This window comes from Schistocerca gregaria, chromosome 5, assembly GCF_023897955.1.
Source record: "Schistocerca gregaria isolate iqSchGreg1 chromosome 5, iqSchGreg1.2, whole genome shotgun sequence".
NCBI lineage: Eukaryota > Metazoa > Arthropoda > Insecta > Orthoptera > Acrididae > Schistocerca > Schistocerca gregaria.
The window spans coordinates 310,895,654-310,915,461 of record NC_064924.1 but is presented as its reverse complement, the minus strand read 5'-3'; the positions used below and the strand labels follow the sequence as shown (position 1 = coordinate 310,915,461).

At 39.2% G+C, this 19,808-nt stretch overlaps 1 protein-coding gene across 1 annotated transcript in view; it reads left to right on the top strand.

Moving 5' to 3' along the window:
- The window catches only part of LOC126272353 (uncharacterized), a 104,894-nt gene that overhangs the window by 12,468 nt on the left and 72,618 nt on the right, over window positions 1-19,808 (top strand). Inside the window, exon 2 of the mRNA XM_049975161.1 lies at window positions 11,093-11,171. Coding sequence (XP_049831118.1) covers window positions 11,093-11,171 — 79 coding nt within the window. The remainder of the gene's footprint in view (window positions 1-11,092; window positions 11,172-19,808) is intronic.

Here is a 19,808-nt window from a genome sequence, read left to right as displayed (position 1 = left end):
TCCTCTGTTGCCTTCACTATTTCATCCCTCAAAGCTACCCATTCTTCTTCTACTGTATTTCTTTCCCCCATTCCTGTCAATTGTTCCCTTATGCTCTCCCTGAAACTCTGTACAACCTCGGGTTCTTTCAGTTTATCCAGGTCCCATCTCCTTAAATTCCCACCTGTTTGCTGTTTCTTCAGTTTTAATCTGCAGTTCATAACCAATAGATTATGGTCAGAGTCCACATCTGCCCATGGAAATGTCTTATAATTTAAAACCTGTTTCCTAAATCTCTGTCTTACGATTATATAATCTATCTGATACCTTTTGGCATCTCCAGGGTTCTTCCTAGTATAGAACCTTCTTTCCTGATTCTTGAACCAAGTGTTAGCTATGATTAAGCTCTGAGCAAAATTCTACCAGACGGCTTCCTCTTTCATTTCTTAGCCCCAATCCATATTCACCAACTATGTTCCTTTCTTTCCCTTTTCCTACTGACGAGTTCCAGTCACCCATGACTATTAAATTTTCGTCTCCCTTCACTACCTGAATAATTTCTTTTATCTCATCATACATTTCATCAATTTCTTCATCATCTGCAGAGCTAGTTGGCATATAAACTTGTACTAGTGTAGTAGGCATGGGCTTTGTGTCTATCTTGGCCACAATAATGCATTCACTATTCTGTTTGTAGTAGCTTACCCGCACTCCTATTTTTTTATTCATTATTAAACCTACTCCTGCATTACCCCTATTTGATTTTGTATTTATAACCCGGTATTCACCGGACCAGAAGTCTTGTTCCTCCTGCCTCCAAACTTCACTAATTCTCACTATATCTAACTTTAACCTATACATTTCCATTTTTAAATTTTCTAACCTACCTGTCCGATTAAGGGATCTGACATTCCACGCTCTGATCCGTAGAATGCCCATTTTCTTTCTCCTGATAATGATGTCCTCTTGAGTAGCCCCCGCCCGGAGATCCAAATGGGGGACTATTTTACCTCCGGAATATTTTACCCAAGAGGACGCCATCATCATTTAATCATACAGTAAAGCTGCATGCCGTCGGGGAAAATTATGGCTGCAGTTTCCCCTTGCTTTCAGCAGTTCGCAGTACCAGAACAGCAAGGCCATTTTGGTTAGTGTTACAAGGCCAGATCAGTCAATCATCTGATGTTCTTAGATACTTGCCAGATCATAAAAAATAAGGGAAACTTATAAGTAGTGATGGGGGTGAAAAAACGTGTGTAGCATTAAGAAAGAAAAAACCAAACCATTATCTGGCAAGAAATATGCTAAAGCCTGTAAGAAATAGTCAAAGTAGGTATGTTATCCACTGGAATATAAATGGCTTAAACACTGATGCTTCTAATAATAAAAGCTCCAAAATAGATGAATTGGAAATCATTCTGTCAGAATATGCAAATATTAAAGTTGTTTGTTTAAATGAACACTGGTTGACTGAGGGGACAATTAAAATTCTGAACAAAATAGGGAACTTCAGATTAGCAAGTAGCTTTTGTAGAAGAAACAAGTTACGTGGAGGCTCATGTATACTTCTACACAATGACATAAATTATGAGACCAGAAACTGTTTTAATTATTTAAATGAAGAATGTGTGTTCGAGAGCTGTTGTGTAGAAATAGTGGACTCGCTAGCAAATGTTATAATAATCTCAATATACAGAATTCCAGGGACATCAACAACAGAACTATTCTTATCTAAGCTTCAAATTATGCTAGAAGACCTTTGTAGAGAAACAAAGAAAAAAGTTGTAATAGCTGCTGATTTTAATATTGATATCACATGTAATAGTAGCCAAGCTTCAAGGTTCACTTACTTAGTTAAGAAATATGGTTTCAAATTGAATTTCTTTGAATCTACCAGGGACAATGGGCAATCAGCAACATGCATTGACAATGTTCTAACTAATTATGTATATGAAGATGTGTATAAATTTTGTGTAGATCTAGGTATTTCAGATCTTTATGTATTGTTTATTGAGCTGCCACAGACAGACACAAACATTTCACATACAAGAACCCATATGAGCAGGAACTTTAGCAAAGAAAACTTGCTAACATTTAGTGAGAAGCTAAGAGATAAAACATGGCCTTTTGATTATGGTAACTCAAGTGATAAAAACTTTGAGAAATTCCTAAATAGTTTTCTTGCAGACTTTAATGAAACATTTCCACCTAGACTCTGCAGCAATAAGATAACAAATACAGTAAAGTGGATTACCCAGGGCATAAAAATTTCCAGTGTAAGGAAAAGGCAACTGCACAGAGAACTAAAATATAATAAAGATATAAATTTCATTAACTATGTTAGACTCTATAAAACCATATTTAAAATTGTTGTCAAGGCAGCAAAACAACTGGCAAACAACAGGTTAATTTTAAATCATAAAAATAAGACAAAGGCTGTGTGGTCAGTCATTAAATCTGAGTTAGGTGTTAAAGCCTGTAACCAAGAAATTCCAAAAATTGACATTGAAGGAAAAACTGTTGTAAATCCAACTCAAATACCAGAGTACTTTAATGAATTCTTTATAAATGTAGCAAAATCTGATGTAGATGTAGCAGATTATCACAACAAAGTAAATCCCTTTGGCCTAGGCAAAAACTCTGAAAACTTTACAAAATTCTCAAAAGTTTCTTTTGAGGATGTAGAAAATGCTATTTTAACATTAAGAAACAAAAAATCTGCAGGTTGGGATAGAATACCCACCAAAGTTATTAAAGTGGTACACAATAGAATTGCAAATCCACTAGCTCAGATAATAAATCAATGTTTTGAAGAGGGCTGTTTCCCAGAGGTACTGAAATATGCTGAAGTCAAACCACTCTTCAAGAAGGGATCAAGAGAGATCATGGGAAATTATCGTCCTATCTCAATTCTCCCAGTCCTATCTAAAATATTTGAAAAACTTGCTGTTGCTCAAATCCAAAACTTCATTGCAAAATATTCTGTTATTCTAAACAATCAATTTGGTTTTCAGCAAGGGAAAAACACCGTAGATGCAGTTAACAGTTTCATTGAGAAAATAAGTACGTCATTAGACAAGAGAAATAAGGTGGCAGGAATTTTCTGCGACCTCACAAAGGCATTCGATTCCGTAAACCACGCATTGCTTGTTTACAAACTTGAAAAGTATGGCATTGGCGGCAGTGCCCTACAATGGCTTAAATCCTACTTATCCAACAGAAAGCAAAGAGTTAGCATTTCTTCAAATGGCGCATATTATTTTTCTGACTGGAAAAAAATTACTCAGGGTGTTCCACAAGGCTCCATATTAGGCCCAGTCCTATTTCTCTTTTATGTTAATGACTTACCATTAAATATCAGCTCCCCATCAGTTCTGTTCGCAGATGATACTTCTGTCTTAGTTGAAGATCAGGATTCAGAAAAAATTCTCAAATCTGTGATCAGTACCCTCAGTACCTTAGAAACTTGGTTTCAGCTAAATGGGCTGAATCTAAACATATCTAAGACTCACGTGATGCAGTTCAAAACCAAACAGTCAAAATGTGAGCAAATTAAGATTGTACACAACAACCAAGTTATAGAAGAAGTTGACTCAGTCAAATTCTTAGGTCTAAAAGTAGATGAAAATTTGAGGTGGCAGGCACACATTGAATACCTTGCAAACAAATTGAGCAGCTTTGCATTTGCAATGCAAATATTATCAACTGCAACGGACATTGACACGCGGAAAGTAGCATATACAAGCTACTTTGAATCCATTATTAGGTATGGTATTGTTTTTTGGGGTAACTCGACAAACATAGTGCGGATACTAAAAATACAGAAAAAAATCATACGAAATATGTGCACTGCCAATCACAAAGAACCATGTCGACCATTATTTAGGAAACTCAGAATATTAACTCTGCCATCCTTATACATATATGAGATTATTATATTTTTGTACTCCAGACGCGACTTATTTGAGGGAAACCATTTTGTCCATTCACATGATACCAGAAACAAAGAAAATTTTATGCTCCCCACCCACCGCCTCAGACTGTTTGCCCAGGGACCTCAATACATGGGAATGAAAATTTTTAATAAATTAAAAGGGAACAAGTTGATGCAGATGAATTTAGGTTCACTTAAAAGAAAGCTATATGAGGTACTGACAATGAAGTGTTATTACTCAGTGGATGAATTCATGCAGGACAATCTGGAAATTTGAGCTGGGTACAATGTGTTACATGTTCCAAGAAATATCCTTATAGTGTTGTTATTTATTATAGTGCTATCATTAATTAATGTAAAAATCATTGTAATTGTTTTATAAATTTTTGACATGTCTCCTGTACGCAAACCAAATGGATTGCAAATGTACGTCATGAGATGAATAAAACACAATTCACAATTCACAATTCACTGTTGCCCCTGCAACTACTGAAAAGGCTGCTGCCCCTCTTCAGGAACCACATGTTTGTCTGGCCTCTCAGCAGATACCCCTCCGTTGTGGTTGATGGCAAGGTTCATGGTTCATGGGGGGAGGGTCTCTACCATGTCAGCTTCGGTTATTCTTCTGCCATTCAGGAAATCCTTGAGTGTACAGAATATATGAATTCAGTGCTGCAATATCTATCATTTCCATGAAGATTCTTAGTGGCCACCACCTCATTCCTCTAACACAACTGTATTCTCTTATCATTTTGTCCCCATTATCTACAGCACCTTTGTTTTTGTTGTAGTGCAGTATGATTCGGGTTTGTGTTCACTTTCTTCACCACTCACTTTTCTCTCATTATGCTGAGTAGAGATAGTATCACTGCCTTTCCCTTCTTTGGTACATAGTAAACTAGGGTCAAATCATTTGTGAAACCAAAGGTTTAAGAGTGAACTTCTCTCTTTCTGTTTGGCAGGAATTCCTTCAGAATCTTATTGGAACGCAAGGTACCACCAATGTCATGTTTTGTTTTGCTAGTTCAGTAGCCAGTGGAAAAGTTGTGAAAAAATTATCAGTTATTACACCATGACCGTCATTCAGAATTGGTTCCATCAGATCCAAAACAACTCTCTGTTCTTGATTCACTTCCCGAGTATTGTCCACCATTGCTGCACAAATTTGGATCCGTAATAAGTAAGATGTCTTCAAATCAGCACAAACTTGAATTTTAATGCCTTACTTGCTAGGTTTGTTCTTCATACAAACCCTAAAAGTGCAGTTTCCTTGGTACATTGCTAATTGTTCATCAATAGTCACGTATTCATAAGTATAGAAGTTCTTGCACAAGTTAGATGGAAATTTGTCCAACACTACCCTGATGGCTTGTAGCTTGTCCTTGGTTTCTTCAATTCTCTGTGCTCTTATGCCTCTGTTGTCAAATCGCAAGAATTTTAGTATAGACAAAAATCAGTTTCTTGACATGGCAGCAGAAAAGAATGGTTGCTGAAAGGCAACACTACCTCCCCACAGATCGGAGGCACATGTGCGATGTCCATGAGTTTGACCAGCTCCTATTAGAATTGCTAATACAGCGTACATTTCAGTTGCATACTTATCTCTCCATGTCATTTTGTTCCAAGAATGTGCTGCATTCCACAAAGAAATTACTCGTTTGGCTTCCGTGTTTGTTTCTTCTACAATGACGCTCACGCTTTCTGGTGAGATAAATAATAAAAATGGATCTGTTATTGTTTTGAGTGTTTTTCCATCATTCGCTGGGCCAGGGGTTACATTCAAAATGTTGTGACGTGGACACTGCCCACCTTTTGGTGGTTTACTAGAAAATTGTAGTCCACTTCTAGAAACAAACAAATCTCCAGTGTCTTCTTCTTCTTCTTCTTCTTCTTCTTCTTCTTCTACTACTAATTTTTCACGTGAATGTGTAATGTCTTCTAATATTTCATCATCAGCTTCAGCTGATGCTATGGTATGGTATTTTGTCAAGAGGTTCCATATATTCTTTCAGTTCATGATCAATGTCACATTCATTTTCATCATCACTGACATCAGAATTGTATAGAATTTCCATGATCTCTTCGCTAGAAAGTCCTTTGGACGGCCTTACTTGCAGATGAAATACTGACTTGTGTAATGTTAGCTCAGCAGTAAATGTCAAATTCAACTCAACAATAACAGACATTGGATCTATGGCAAAACTCAGCAAAGAAGATGAATGACAGATATATTTCCCAAAATCTTCTCTTTCTACAAATAAGAAAATAAGACGTTTCATACCAAGCGGGGTAGTCTCACAATCCCACCAATAAATGACTTGAATAACAATGATAAAATCAAATAAATTAGACAGTCATGAGTGTGAATTCAATGTCAATCATTTTAGTACAAAGTCATGAAACCACAGGCATGTGGCCCTTCAGATAACATTATTATAGGGAAAAAATCAACCTGGGGTAATCAGAATACCCCACTTGGCAATGTGAGGGTTAACAATATTCTGATTTTAATTAAACAAATGTCATTCATTACAGATGGGACACATGCTGTACAGAACTTGAACAAAAACAGCACCTGAAATAAAAGTGCTCAACTCATGGAAAAGTTAGCCTTTTTACACAAATTTCAAGAAATATGAACTTTTAAACAGTTAATTCCAAATAATTACCCACCTCCCCCCAAGAATATCATGTACCTTATGCATGAGATTCTGCCAGAAACTGCATGTACCAAAGCAAGAGGATATGTTTAAAAGGAATTGACACCTGGCCAAATAGGGTTCTATATGGCTATAACTGGGTACAAACGTTCCTACAAAGTGTTGTTATTTGTGTTGTTCTGGAAATGAAACAAAACTGCTGTGAATGATGTTTAATTTACAATGATTTTTGCTAATGAAGAATTACAGTAAGTAAAAAATTGCAAAATGGTAATAAACATGATGATAAGTTATTCTCTTACAAATTACTTTAACTCAGTTGAATAGGAAATAACTACCTTCTATGAGACAACATTATTAAATTACTTATGCAAAATATATTAAATGATTTGGACATAACAGAATCATGATACATACATAAGAGATGTGAAAGTGTATAACATATAGTTTTTCTGTTTGTAAAGAAAATACATGGCAAAATTTCTATTTCTTATGAGGAATTATTTTCTCACAGAAAATACTAGGCTTTAATAAGAATGATTATTAATTCAGTTATGAAGACATATTTCATAAATTATTTTGTTTTCTAGGTGAACTGGCATTATCTGATGTGATTATCAATTCATTCAGGTTCATCTTGGTTGCCCATTTCTTTCTTTTGTGTCTCTGTTATCATTCACTCTGGTCCAGTCCCAGTTCTTGGCTTTGTCGTTCAGTTTCATGTTGAACCATAGTACTGGATGCAGTTCACAGTCAGTATTCTCTATGAGAATAAATCTAATATAATCAGGGCAAAAATAATGTATATAGCAAGTCAAACAGCTGTATTTGAATATATTATTAATCATCATGTACAGGTATTGAAGCAGCAGAAGCATATTGTTCATCTTAAATGCGTAATTACTCAAAAGTTGTTTTTATAAGTGCATGTAGTACTGTAGACGCATGGGTTCCAGATAAAAATACATGTGAACTAGAGTTAACTATAATGGCACACATCAACATTAAAATGAAAACATTCCTGTAAATTTTTGGCATCACTACAGAATTCATGTGGATGTAAACTCCACAGCCACACTCATGGAACTAGTAGAAATTCTTTGGTTACTACATAAACAAGATCGATTCTTAAAATTAAACAACATAGTGCTACTATGTACAAACTGAGACAGGCGGACTTTTTAAATGTTCAGTGATAACAGTAATGCTTTCATTTTATACCTTTTAACTAGCGTTCCCCACAATTTTTACAGTAGTACCTTCAGACAACAGAAAATCCAGGTTGGAATATCAACAATTTTGAAAAGGATATGTTGCTGCTCACTGTAACGATCACATGTTGAGATGCAGACAGGAACAAAGCCAAAAGCGGCTGGAGATGGTGGTTGTGTGTGTGTGTGTGTGTGTGTGTGTGTGTGTGTGTGTGTGTGTGTGTGTGTGTGTTCTCTCCTCTCTTTTCTGAAGAAGGCTTTGGCCAAAAGCTTAGTGTGTAACAGTCTTTTTGTTATGCCTGTCGGCAACTCCACATATCATCATCTTAATGGTGAGTAATTGCCTTCAGTTTCTTTTTACAATACTTCATGCAGTTTCTCATTCACTTGTATTAATTATATCTGTAATAACATGTTCTCACATGGTCCAGTGAGTTTCTTACTACAGATGTTGCTTATGTCATCATGTCTTCATAAAGAGATCAGTTGACTTGGCAAAAAGTTGTTGCTGTTATTCACTTGCCTTTCATGGCAATCAAGTTCACTAAGTACCTCAAACACAACTAATTCTTCACCATGCAGAAATTTATTTCCTCCACATTTCAACATTTCTGTGTGATCTGATGAATATAATTTAAATTTAGTGATAGCAGAGCACTAATCATAACTTACTTATTCTACTTATTCCAGCACATCATTATTTCTGACAAATATTCCATAATTCATCATTATCATCATCATCATCATCATCATCATCATCATTATGTGCTCTCATTTACACAAAGCTTAGCCTGCTTGATTTCTCATGTGCACTAATTAATTTAAAGTCAAAGTGAAATAGTAAGTACCAGGTATTTCCTGCATGTATTAAACTCATCATAGCTGATAACATTTCTGATATATCATATGAACAATAAAAGCACTGATTTCACACTTAAATACCTGGCTATAGATAAATTTAAATCTGACCTCACAGTCTATCTTTACATTTTACATAACTATTAAGACTTTGTTAATTATGACAAAACAAATTCTTTGAGAATCATAGTATGAAAATGTATTTGTTGTAGTTATCACACATCAAACTTCTTCCAGTAGTTTGAAAATGTAATATACCATGGCTTTCACTTGTTGGATCTCCTCCAAGCAGTCTCCAAAATGATGAATTCAGTTTTCCTTTTCTTAAAAAAATGATTTTAACCAAATGAACTTGGTTCATTATAGACTGGACACACACTGTACAGGACAGAGATAAGATATCTGTGTGATGTGAAAAGTGGCAATTGACCCTGAATAAAGAAAAGTGTGAAGTTATTCACATGAGTACTAAAAGAAATCTGCTAAATTTCAATTACACTATAAGTCGCACAAATCTGAACGCTCTAAATTCAACTAGATACTTAGAGATGACAATTACAAATAACCTAAATTGGAACGGTCACATAGAAAATGTTGCAGGTTGAGCAGACCAAAGACTGCGATTCATTGGCAGAACACTTACAAGGTGCAACATGCCTACTAAAAAGAGACTGCTTAAACCACAATTGTCTGACCTATTCTGGAGTATTGCTGTGCAGTGTGGGACTGACAGTTGGGACTGACATGACGTTGAAAAAGTACAAAGAAGGGCAGCTCGTTCTGTATTATCGTGAAATAGGGGAAATAGTACCACAGGTGTGATATGTGAATTTGAGTGGCAATCATTAAAACAAAGGTGTTTTTCGTCGTGACAGGATCTTCTCATGAAATTTGAATCACCAGTTTTCTCCTCCAATTGCATAAACATTCTGTTGGCACCCACCTACATAGGAAGAAATGATCATCATGAAAAAATAAGAGAAATCAGGGCTCTCACAGAAAAATTTAAGTGCTCTTGTTTCTCCTGCACGCTGTTCGAGAGTAGAACGTTATAGGGACAGCTTGAAGGTCGTTAATTGAACCCTCTGTCAATGACTTTATTGTGAATAACAGAGTAATCACATAGATGTATATGTAGATGTGAATGTAAACTGAAACAACAACTGAAATAAAGCTACTCAACTCAGCAGTTACACATGACAGGTTGTGCCACATATTGTTTTTACATTTATACCAATGAATACCTTTTGGAATATTGTTTCAATTCATACTACATTAAACTACTAAACTTTAACACAACAGTTTGTTTTATTAGATAATGAAAAGTATTCTAATTTTCTATCTTAGGCAAATAAAAGTTTTAGTACAACATTCAAATTTACAGATAATTTTCTCCAGTCTAACCATATCACGCGTTTAGAAAAAAAAACATTATTACAATAATTTTGGAAAAATTAGTTGTTCTACACAAACTTTAACAAATATGCTCTACCAAACAGTGAATTCCAAATAATGAAAAATTTTATACTAATTATGCAAGTACATCAAATGCCTTCCTGATCATAAGTTGCCGAACAGGAGTTATACAAGTTAGTGTGGTTGGTTGCTTTTCTTGAAATATGAGTTAGCATAAAATAGAATCTACATTGTGTTTTTTTGAAATGTTAATTTTACATGACATTAGTTCTGATGATGAAACAAAACCAATAAACAATAAATGACAAAAAATATCAACTGTATTTGTGAAATAGTCACTCACGTGATCTAGTAGCAAGTGCATCACTATCGAAGTGTATTGGGTAGTAAACCGGTACGTTACATCTTCCACCAGATGGGGAACATTAATCTCAGCAGCCCCCTTGGTGGTATTATAGGAGATTAAGCTATGTGTTGGCACAAATTTCACCCTCTTGCTTCTCCCATTTAATACAGTTACAAACTAATATTCTCTGTATCACTTCAGTCGCCTAACACACCAGTTGCAAGTAAGACATCAGACACAGAAGCTGCTAAAGTGGCCTGCAATTGGAAGACATTCACAATTCCATGAGCCATGTGAATATATAAATTACACTGTATTGCATTATTTTATGGTGTATAGGCTGCTAGTCATTTTTTCATTAAATACTGTGTCACTTACTTATGGCCAGTCATTTAAATCTGAATAAAAAAATTTCAGTGCAATGAGAAATGTTGTCAGCAATAGAAAAAAAATTAGCTTAAAGAAGCATGAACAACAAAAAAGATGCCAAGTTTTTAGAGACAGGGAATTACTTTAAGAGCACACAATAAAAAATATGAAAGTGGCTACATAATGTTTCAAATATGATATCAGCCCAGGTAAATTATATTTTGAGCAGAATGGAATTTTTATTCTTTGTTTCCTTGTTTAACATGTTCATAACACATTTTCAATTACGCACCCCAGAAATATCTGTGTTGTTTTTCAGGTGATGACTGCTTTGATTGTGTCCAGAAAGGTGACTTCAAGCATGGGGTGTCATCAATGACAGATTCAAATGAACACCTGTAAGTAATGTTCATTTACCTCTCACCCCTTCCCCATGAATTCTTCCCTTCTCTCTTCCACTTGAGCATTCCTTTTCAAGCAGTTGTACATATGCACATGTGTGCATCTGTGTATAATTGTGCACCTGCTTGCAAATCCGTGTTTGTCTTTGTCTGGGTACAGACCTAAATTTAGAGCCTCTGAATTTAGGTAATTTATCATAATTTGAATTCCCAAAGTCATCCTGCTTTATATATCCAAAGTTTCTCGAAACCAATCTAACCAACTCCAGTGGAACAACTTAAACAAATCACAACTTATTTCTTTCTTAGTTCCCCCTTCAGCTTCACAAATGCTGTGTGAGTAATTGTGTGGCAAGCAAGGAACTGTGAGCCACTATTCCTTCCTTTCCTGTATTGAAATCCTGTTCTTTGGTTTGGTCTATAGGATAGCTTCATTGTTAGCAACCTAGCTTTTTCCTTGGCCATTCGAGCTAACTCATGCTTTGCCACTGCTTCCTCGTTTGACCTCCATTCTTTGAAAATAGATCAACACCTTCTGTGCCTCCCCCCCCCCCCCCTTCCTCCCTGAAGGCTCACAACTCTTTGTGAGTACATGCGTGGCTACAACAGGGCCCCAGCTTTTGCACCATTACATTCCTTTCTCTGCTACAAGCCTATACTTCCACCATCCCTTTCTCCGCCTGCCTTTCCATTGGATGGTTTTCTGGTGTAGACCCCACTTGGAGTTGGTAAGTGATTTAGGACCCTGGTTTTCTATTTCACTTTCGGCACTCTATATACCTTTTCATTAAAAAACATGTGGTCCCCCGTTGTGGGGTTTGAACTGCCACCATTTTTCCAAATTTTTCAGAAGTGTGATGGTGCATGGAAGGTTGCTGAATGCGGTGTCTGTTCCACCTTTGTGCCTTTCTACCTAAGCATCCTTCCTTTCCAGTAAGGTAATACACCTACGCCTAAAACCCAGCACAGTAGCTCCCATTGTGGAAGCAGCGTGAGGGAGGGAGGGGATATTAGGCACCTGCATGGTAGCAGCCCCCTGACCAAGCAGGCCTCTTGGTGCCTGAGCTGGTACCTCCCCATGTATGCCAAAGAGTATGCACCCATCTCCAAAATGAAGATGGGTCAATTTTGAGTAGAACAATATCCCTTGCCCAGTCATGGGTGTTGCTTGCTTGTGGCAAGCTGGGTAACATTCTGGTGACTTATCACTCCCTGTAATAGTCTAAACATGATACAAGGCATCACTTTCCATCATGATCACCTCATGCAGTCTTATGATGAGCTACACGCAAACTTGGAGCGACAGGGTGTACACTTTGTCCAATGTGCCCATAGGGGGCCAAAGGACAATGAGGTTGCTTCTAGGTCATATGTTATACCTAAGGTTATGTCACTGTCTCTGCAAACAGTAGTCTTCTCCATTAAGCGTCCTACAACGAGCCCTCAGGGCTTGACCATGCCTCCCCCTGATGGTTGGGGGTTTTCTTCCTGCTGCTCCCCCCCCCCCCCCCTCCCACTATCTTCCACCACACACACACACTTTGAGATCAATGGCTCTCCACCCAATGGAGATGTTGATTCCCATTCCCCACCCAAAGCCCCATCACCCTTGTCCAGTTACTCATGCGAGGAACGGATCCCCCAGGACATTCCTGGGAGCCACAGGCTGCTTGTTGTAGAGCTTCATGATCTTCAGTCCCTGAAACTACTTCAGGGAAGCCCTCCCAGTCATCCAAACCCCTTAAAGAACAGAAAGACAAACAGAAGTCTTTCAAGAAGAATGAAGTTCTGGTGGCACCCCACGCCAACTGATCCCATATGTTCTGCTCCTGTGATCATGTCAGTGTTCCCGGTGGCCTCTGAGACTACAGATTGCACCATACAATGTGTTTCAGAAACTATGTGTCTTGATATCATACCCTCTCAACCAGTGGCAGCAGGTAATCCTGGGACATAACCTGCCTCCTTGGTCCCGTCACGCCCTCCCAGTATACTGACAGCACAATTCTCCAGCGGAATTGCAGTGGATTTTTCCACTACCTGCCTGAACTACAACATCTCTCAACCTTCTCCCCCTGTTTTGTGCATTGCCTTTCAGGAAACTTGGTTTCCATCAACTTGGGCCTCTGCCCTTCATGGATACTTGGGATATTTTAAGAGTCATACTGATTATGATAAGGTATCAGGTGGAGTTTGCCAGTATATTCTGAACTATAGACGAGGTGGAATCCAAAATTTCTGGGACTGGTGCTCCCATCTGGAAAGTAGGAGTAGTAGATCTTGCGCCACTACGCGGCAAGAGCTGCATATCTTATGAGTCAGTGTGTGGTGTGGCATTTAGCTGGGAGGACGTTTTGCGTGTCCACAGTGATTTTCATAATACTCTGTTTGGTGTGTGATGATTTTACGATGGATGTGTGAACAGAACAGTGTGTGTATATCAAATTCTGTGCAAATCTTGTGGCGGTGATAAATACAAAGAACAGGATTTCCCGAAAACATTTGACCAATGGCAGAAGTGCTGGGTCCAGTGTGTACATGCAGATGGGAACTACTTTGAGAGTGATGGTGACTGTTAGTCCAAAGGTAATGTTTTCAAGAGATGGCAGCGGCAGTCCCGTAAATTTTGGATAGCACTTTGTATATACAGAGAACTTATTCCTCTTGACACAACTTTGGAGGCTGACTGTTTGGGTAAGGGCATTTCAGCGTTTTACCATCTGTAATGTTTCTCCCTCCCAGTTGTGGAGTGCCTCAGAACGTATTTTCTGCATTGGGTTCTCATCTCCACCCACCTGTGCTAATCTTGAGTGACTTCAGTGCCCCCCCTTTGTAGGATGGAACCATGATCACTGGCTGCCGTAAAGACATAGAAAAATTATTGGCAGATCTCAACCTCTGTCTCTTGAATACTGGTGCCTCTGCACACTTTAGTGTGGCACATCAAACTTATTCAGCCATTGATCTTTCTATTTGTAGCCCTGGTCTTCTCTCATCCAACCACTGGAGAGTGCACAGTGACCTGTGTGGTAGTGACCACTTCCCAATCTCCCTGTCCCTCCCTCAGCGTCACTCCCCAGCATGCCTACCTAGTTTGGCTCTTCGCAAGACTTTTACCTCCATTGTTGTTCTGTGCTCCTCACTAATTGGAGGCATTGATGAGGTTGTCCAGAATGTAACAGCAGCCATTCTATCAGCAGCTGACTTAGTGATTCTCTATTCGGGATCCCCCTGTCGAAAGGCAGTACCTTGGTGGACCTCGGAAATTGCCAAGGCCATTAGAGATCAGAGATCGGCCCTCCAATGCCATAAGTGGCATCCATCAATAGAGCATCTCATTGCCTTTAAGCAGCTCCATGCTGAGGTCTGTTAGTTGATCAAGTGATGGCAGGGAGAATGCAAGGAACAGTATATTTCAACCATTGGACCATGTACGCCTCCTTCGCAGATTTTGGAGAAGATTAGATACCTCTGTGGATACCAGTCTTCCACAGATGTACTTGGTATTTCTCAAACAGTACTGTTTTTACTGACCCACACACCGTAGCTGAACATTTTGCTCTGCTTTATTCTCAAGCCTCTGCCTCTCAAAACTATCAACCTGTCTTTCATGTCTTTAAACAGAAGGTTGAGCAATTGCACTTATCTTTCACTACACGCCACCTGGGTCCCTGTAATGCTACATTCATTGAGTGGGTGTTCTTCAGTCCCCTAACCCTTTTCCCTGATACAACCCCAGGACCAGACTGCATCCACAACCAAATGCTCAAACACCTGTCATTGGATTATCAACATCATCTCCTTACCATCTCCAAACTTACCTGGTGAGAGGGTGAGCTCCCATCTTAATAGCGGGTGAGCATCATTGTCCTGGTACTGGAACTGGGTAAGCATCCCCTAGAGGTGGACAGCTGTTATCCAATTAGTCTCACCAATGTTCTCTGTAAGTTACTCAAATGCATGGTGAGCCAGTGACTGTGCTGGCCTCTTGAGTCTCAGGGCCTTCTGGCTCTATCTGAGACTTTTTGCCAATGCCATTCCACTGCTCATAATTTGGTTTGCCATCTGGACAACTATTCACTGACTTTATCACCTAATTGCTGTCTCCTTGACCACATTCTCGCTGCTTTACATGAGTGGAGACTCTGGCACCCATTTGTGATATTTGTACAGAAATTCTTGTCGCACCATACTTTCAACATTAGAGTCAGTGCTTTTCATAGTACCCCACCCCCTCCCCCCATACTCGTAAGGGGTCCCACAGGTCCCTGTGTTAAGTGTCCATGTCTTTTTAGTGTCCATCAATGATCTAGTAGCAGCCATGGGATCTTCTGTATCACCCTCCTTGTATGCCAATGATTTTTGTTATTGCTCCTCTAATTGGGTGTTGGTGAACTCTGACTCCAGGGCACCTTTCATAGGTGCAGTCGTGGGCACTCATCCATGCCTTTCAGTTTTCGATAGACATAACTCGGGTCTCGAACTTTTGTCACCATCATACTGTTCATCCACAACTAGAACTTTACCTTACTGACCAATTACTCAGTGTGATGAAGACTTATCACTTTTTGGGACTGGTCTTCAATGCCTGGCTGATGTGGCTTCCCCATATTCACCAGCTTAAGCAAAGGTGCTGGCTACATCTTAATATATTTTGCTGCCTCAACAACACCAACTAAGGTGCAGACTGCACGGCCATTCTGCAGCTTTACAAAGCCCTGATCCTATCCCATTTTGATGATGAGTTTCTGCCATATGGTTCAGTATCACCCTTAGCATTGTGGTCACTGGACCTGATACACCACTGGGGGGGGGGGGGGGGTCCAACTTGCAGCAGGAGGCTTTTGAGGTAGCCTTGTGAACAGCCTACTCATGACGGCTGGGACCCTCCACTACGGATCAGGAACCAACAGCAGGTACTCAGTTATGCTTTACATGTTCACAGCTCTCCTAAGCACCCAAACTACTGTGTCCTTTTTCCTAGTAGGGAGGTCCACCTCCCACAACCGAGACCTAGAATTAGGATGACAATTGCAGTTCGACTACAATATCTCTGCTCTGAACTCCAACATCCTCACTGTTGCCTCTTGTCAGGGAGCGCATATGCCCCCTTGATGTGTACACAGACCTTGGATCTGTCTTCATTTATCCCTTTGACCAAAAGCTTCAGTTGACTCCATAGTGTTTTGCCACCTGTTCCTGTCTGCCTTTGATGAATTTCTGGGTTCGGAAGCGGTATACTGTGACATCTCAATCTGTGATGGATGAATCAGTTTTACATGCAGGGTAGAGTGAACTACGCTCTTTGCTGAGTTGGTGGGCACCAAATGAGCCCTTAGCCATGCTTGTTCCTGCACCGGCAAGATGGTTCTAATATGCAGTGACTCCCTGAGCAGCCTTCAGGCTATAGGCCAGTGCTACCCTTGTCACCCATTAGTCACATCTATCCAGGATCTTCTTTCTTACCTCCATCAAGCTGGATGGCTAGTCAGCTTTATTTGGACCCTTAGGTATGTTGGGATCTCAGGGAATGAACATGCTGACTATTTGCCAAAGTAGGCTACCAGGATGCCAATTGTGAAAATAGGGTCCTAGAACTGGTCCTTCGGACAACTCTGTGCCATAAATTGTTGAATGTCTGGACCTTGGAATCATTCATTCTTAACTCCCCAAACAAACTGAGGGCAATAAAGGAGACCATGACCATGTGACAGTCTTCCCTTTGCCCTTTTCACAGGGAATCTACTGTCCTTTGTCATCTATGCAATGGCCACACTTGGCTGACCCACAGCCACATTGTGTGACGTGAGGACCCTCTTAACTGCTGATGTCATGCCCATCTGATGGTGGTCCACATCCCACTAAATGCTCAAATTTGGCTTCTTTGTGACGATGTCTTAACTCCCTGGCATTGTACCTCTGGTGGTAGTGGACGATGCCAAAATGGCTGACCTGGTTCTACGTTTCACACATGAAAGTGGTTTCTACTCATCTCTGTGTGGTGGAGCACTTTGGCCTCTTGGACTATGTGAGGGGTTGGAGGGTACCCCTCACCTGCTCGGGGGCACTGGTCCCACGGCGGCTCTTGCTTGGCAGTCTGACTTGGCCCCTATCCTTCCCGTATTTTTATTCTCCTTGATCTTTAATGTTTGCTGTTTCTAATGTTTTATATTTTCTAAACTTTTTATCATCTTATCTGTGTTCTTCATTTCCTTGGGGTAACGGACAGTGAGGTGCTGCTGGTGAGATGCAGAGGGTGCGTCTCCCACAGCATACCATGCTCCCAGGACTCTCAGCTGCATTCTGGGTAGAGCGGCTTGCCCACCTTACCCTATCCTACTCCCCTCCTACTTCTCTTTGATTTTATCTCTGTCATATTGTATCTTGGTTACAATTGTGTTTCCCAGGATGTGCCTTTCCTATTATCCTTCTGGGGTTATTCCTAGTTCGATACATGTAGGATGATGGGTCACAGTTTGGTCCCTTTAACTCCAACAACCAACCAGCCACCCAACACCTTCTGTACACGTTAATCATATGGACTTATAGATGCACCAGGAGCACAATGCCACTGCATGTCCATTGTGAAGGGATCATCATTTAGACTCCCAGTCATTGCCCCTAACAATGCAGAGGCCCTATTATGATGCTGAAGCTGCAAAATCCCCTTGAGAACCATGGAGTTAGTGTTCATTTTTACTAGGACACTGGGATTGTGAGCATTTTCAGTTAGACAGGTGGTAAGCAATGTAATTTTCTCTGTTACAAAAATTAACAGAGGATATACTGGACCACTGATTATTATTTATTCATCCAAATTTGTACAGTGGTTTTTTGCGGTGTTGAATTATAGATAAAATCTGGTAATCCTGTGAAGTCTATGCATTTCCAACTTAAATTTTCTACTTGAAATGTATAAAAAAATTGGAGCTGATCTTATATGGGTCCGCCACTTTTACAGTTCTCCTCCTTCCACATATTAACATTAAAGTCCACAAGTCCACAACATTATACATCACCTCATTTGATGCACTGGCTTAGGCTTAACTCTCTTAAGAAACCTCACATAGACCCTAAATTTTGCGGCCAGCTCAATGCCCAGTGAGAGCGTTCCTGTTTGACACCAGCTGTGGCTCAGGTTCTGATTTCTGGATGGCTCTGCTGTCACCCCAGCTCCAGCTCTCCTAAGTTGTGTGCTGTACATGCAACATAACATTACAATCTCAACTAACACACACCTATCATTTTCACCCCCCACCCCCCTTAAAAAGAAAAAGAGAGAGAGAGAAAACACCGGTGTGACATTCTAATGGGTGGAAATGTGCAAAAAAATACCCACTGAGATTTGTATATCAATACAGCATCTTGCATTGCATCCCCCCAGACCATCCTCACAATGTCAAGTAACACCGATACTGTAACAACAAAACAGCAATTATTATACAATGAATACTGATATTCTCAGTAATAATGTTAATAACTAATTATGCAACTTCTTTACTTTTCTGACTCTGTTCAACATATATATTTTCTCATATTACCCTTTTTGTTTCCAGAAGTTTTCTCAGCTGAAGGATATGGGCAACAACTGTTATTGTGGAAGCGATTCTTCTTTATGCTTTCATAACTTTAACATCAAACACCTACATTTTTTAATGTCTAGAAATATCAAGACCTTTCACCCTGAAACTTTCTACCAAACTCTTCAGTCACTTTCTCTGGTGCATTATATTTTACCAGTTCATCAAATCCATTTGAATTTTCACAAGACTGAGAGGTGTTTCATACTTCTATGACTTTGTTTGACAGTACATTCATTCGTCTTCTCATATGAATTGTCCTCTATATTAATGAGTCTACCATCACTGAGTACTTCAGTCATTAGGCGACAATCATTAAACTTCCTCTAATTTATGATAATTAGTTAGTTACTTTCATGTTCCATGGATCATTTTTCACAATAAATCGCCATTCCTACCCACCACCTTTTACGTATTACAAACATAGAATTTCTTCTACAGAATAGGAGCCGTCAAGGAGAAAGAGATTGATATAGCTGTATGAATATTTAGGGTTACTTTAGCTTTCTATGGGATGCTCCATCTGCAAAATGCATCCCCAATTACAATCAATTCCTCCAAGTGTGACCTACACACTCCAATTATACTGTCAGCTCCTCAGGTCCAGGAACTCCACTTAGCATTACTTAGCAACAATTCTTCCATCATATACGATCAATATCCTAATTCAGAACAAAACCTCTTTCCTCCAAAGTATCCACCTTACTTTCAGATGATTCCTTGGACATGTACTGTATCTCTTTATTCCTCCTTAAAAATGCAGTGCAGTGATCTTACCTTTCATTAATTTTTAATTGACAACCCTGCCTATTCATAAGCCATTTCATCATTTGTATAACTTTCCTATGCAATCAACAACTGTAGTTAAAATCAACTGGTATTAATGTATCCCCCACTATCTTCACTCATTTGACTCATTTTTCAAGCACTATAGTTACCATAGACACCAGAATGACTTTTTATTATCCCTTGGGATTAATATCAGTCATCCTCTTTATTATACTACCTCCCTATCCAGATACTTCTTTTGAATTTATGTGGTCTACATATATAG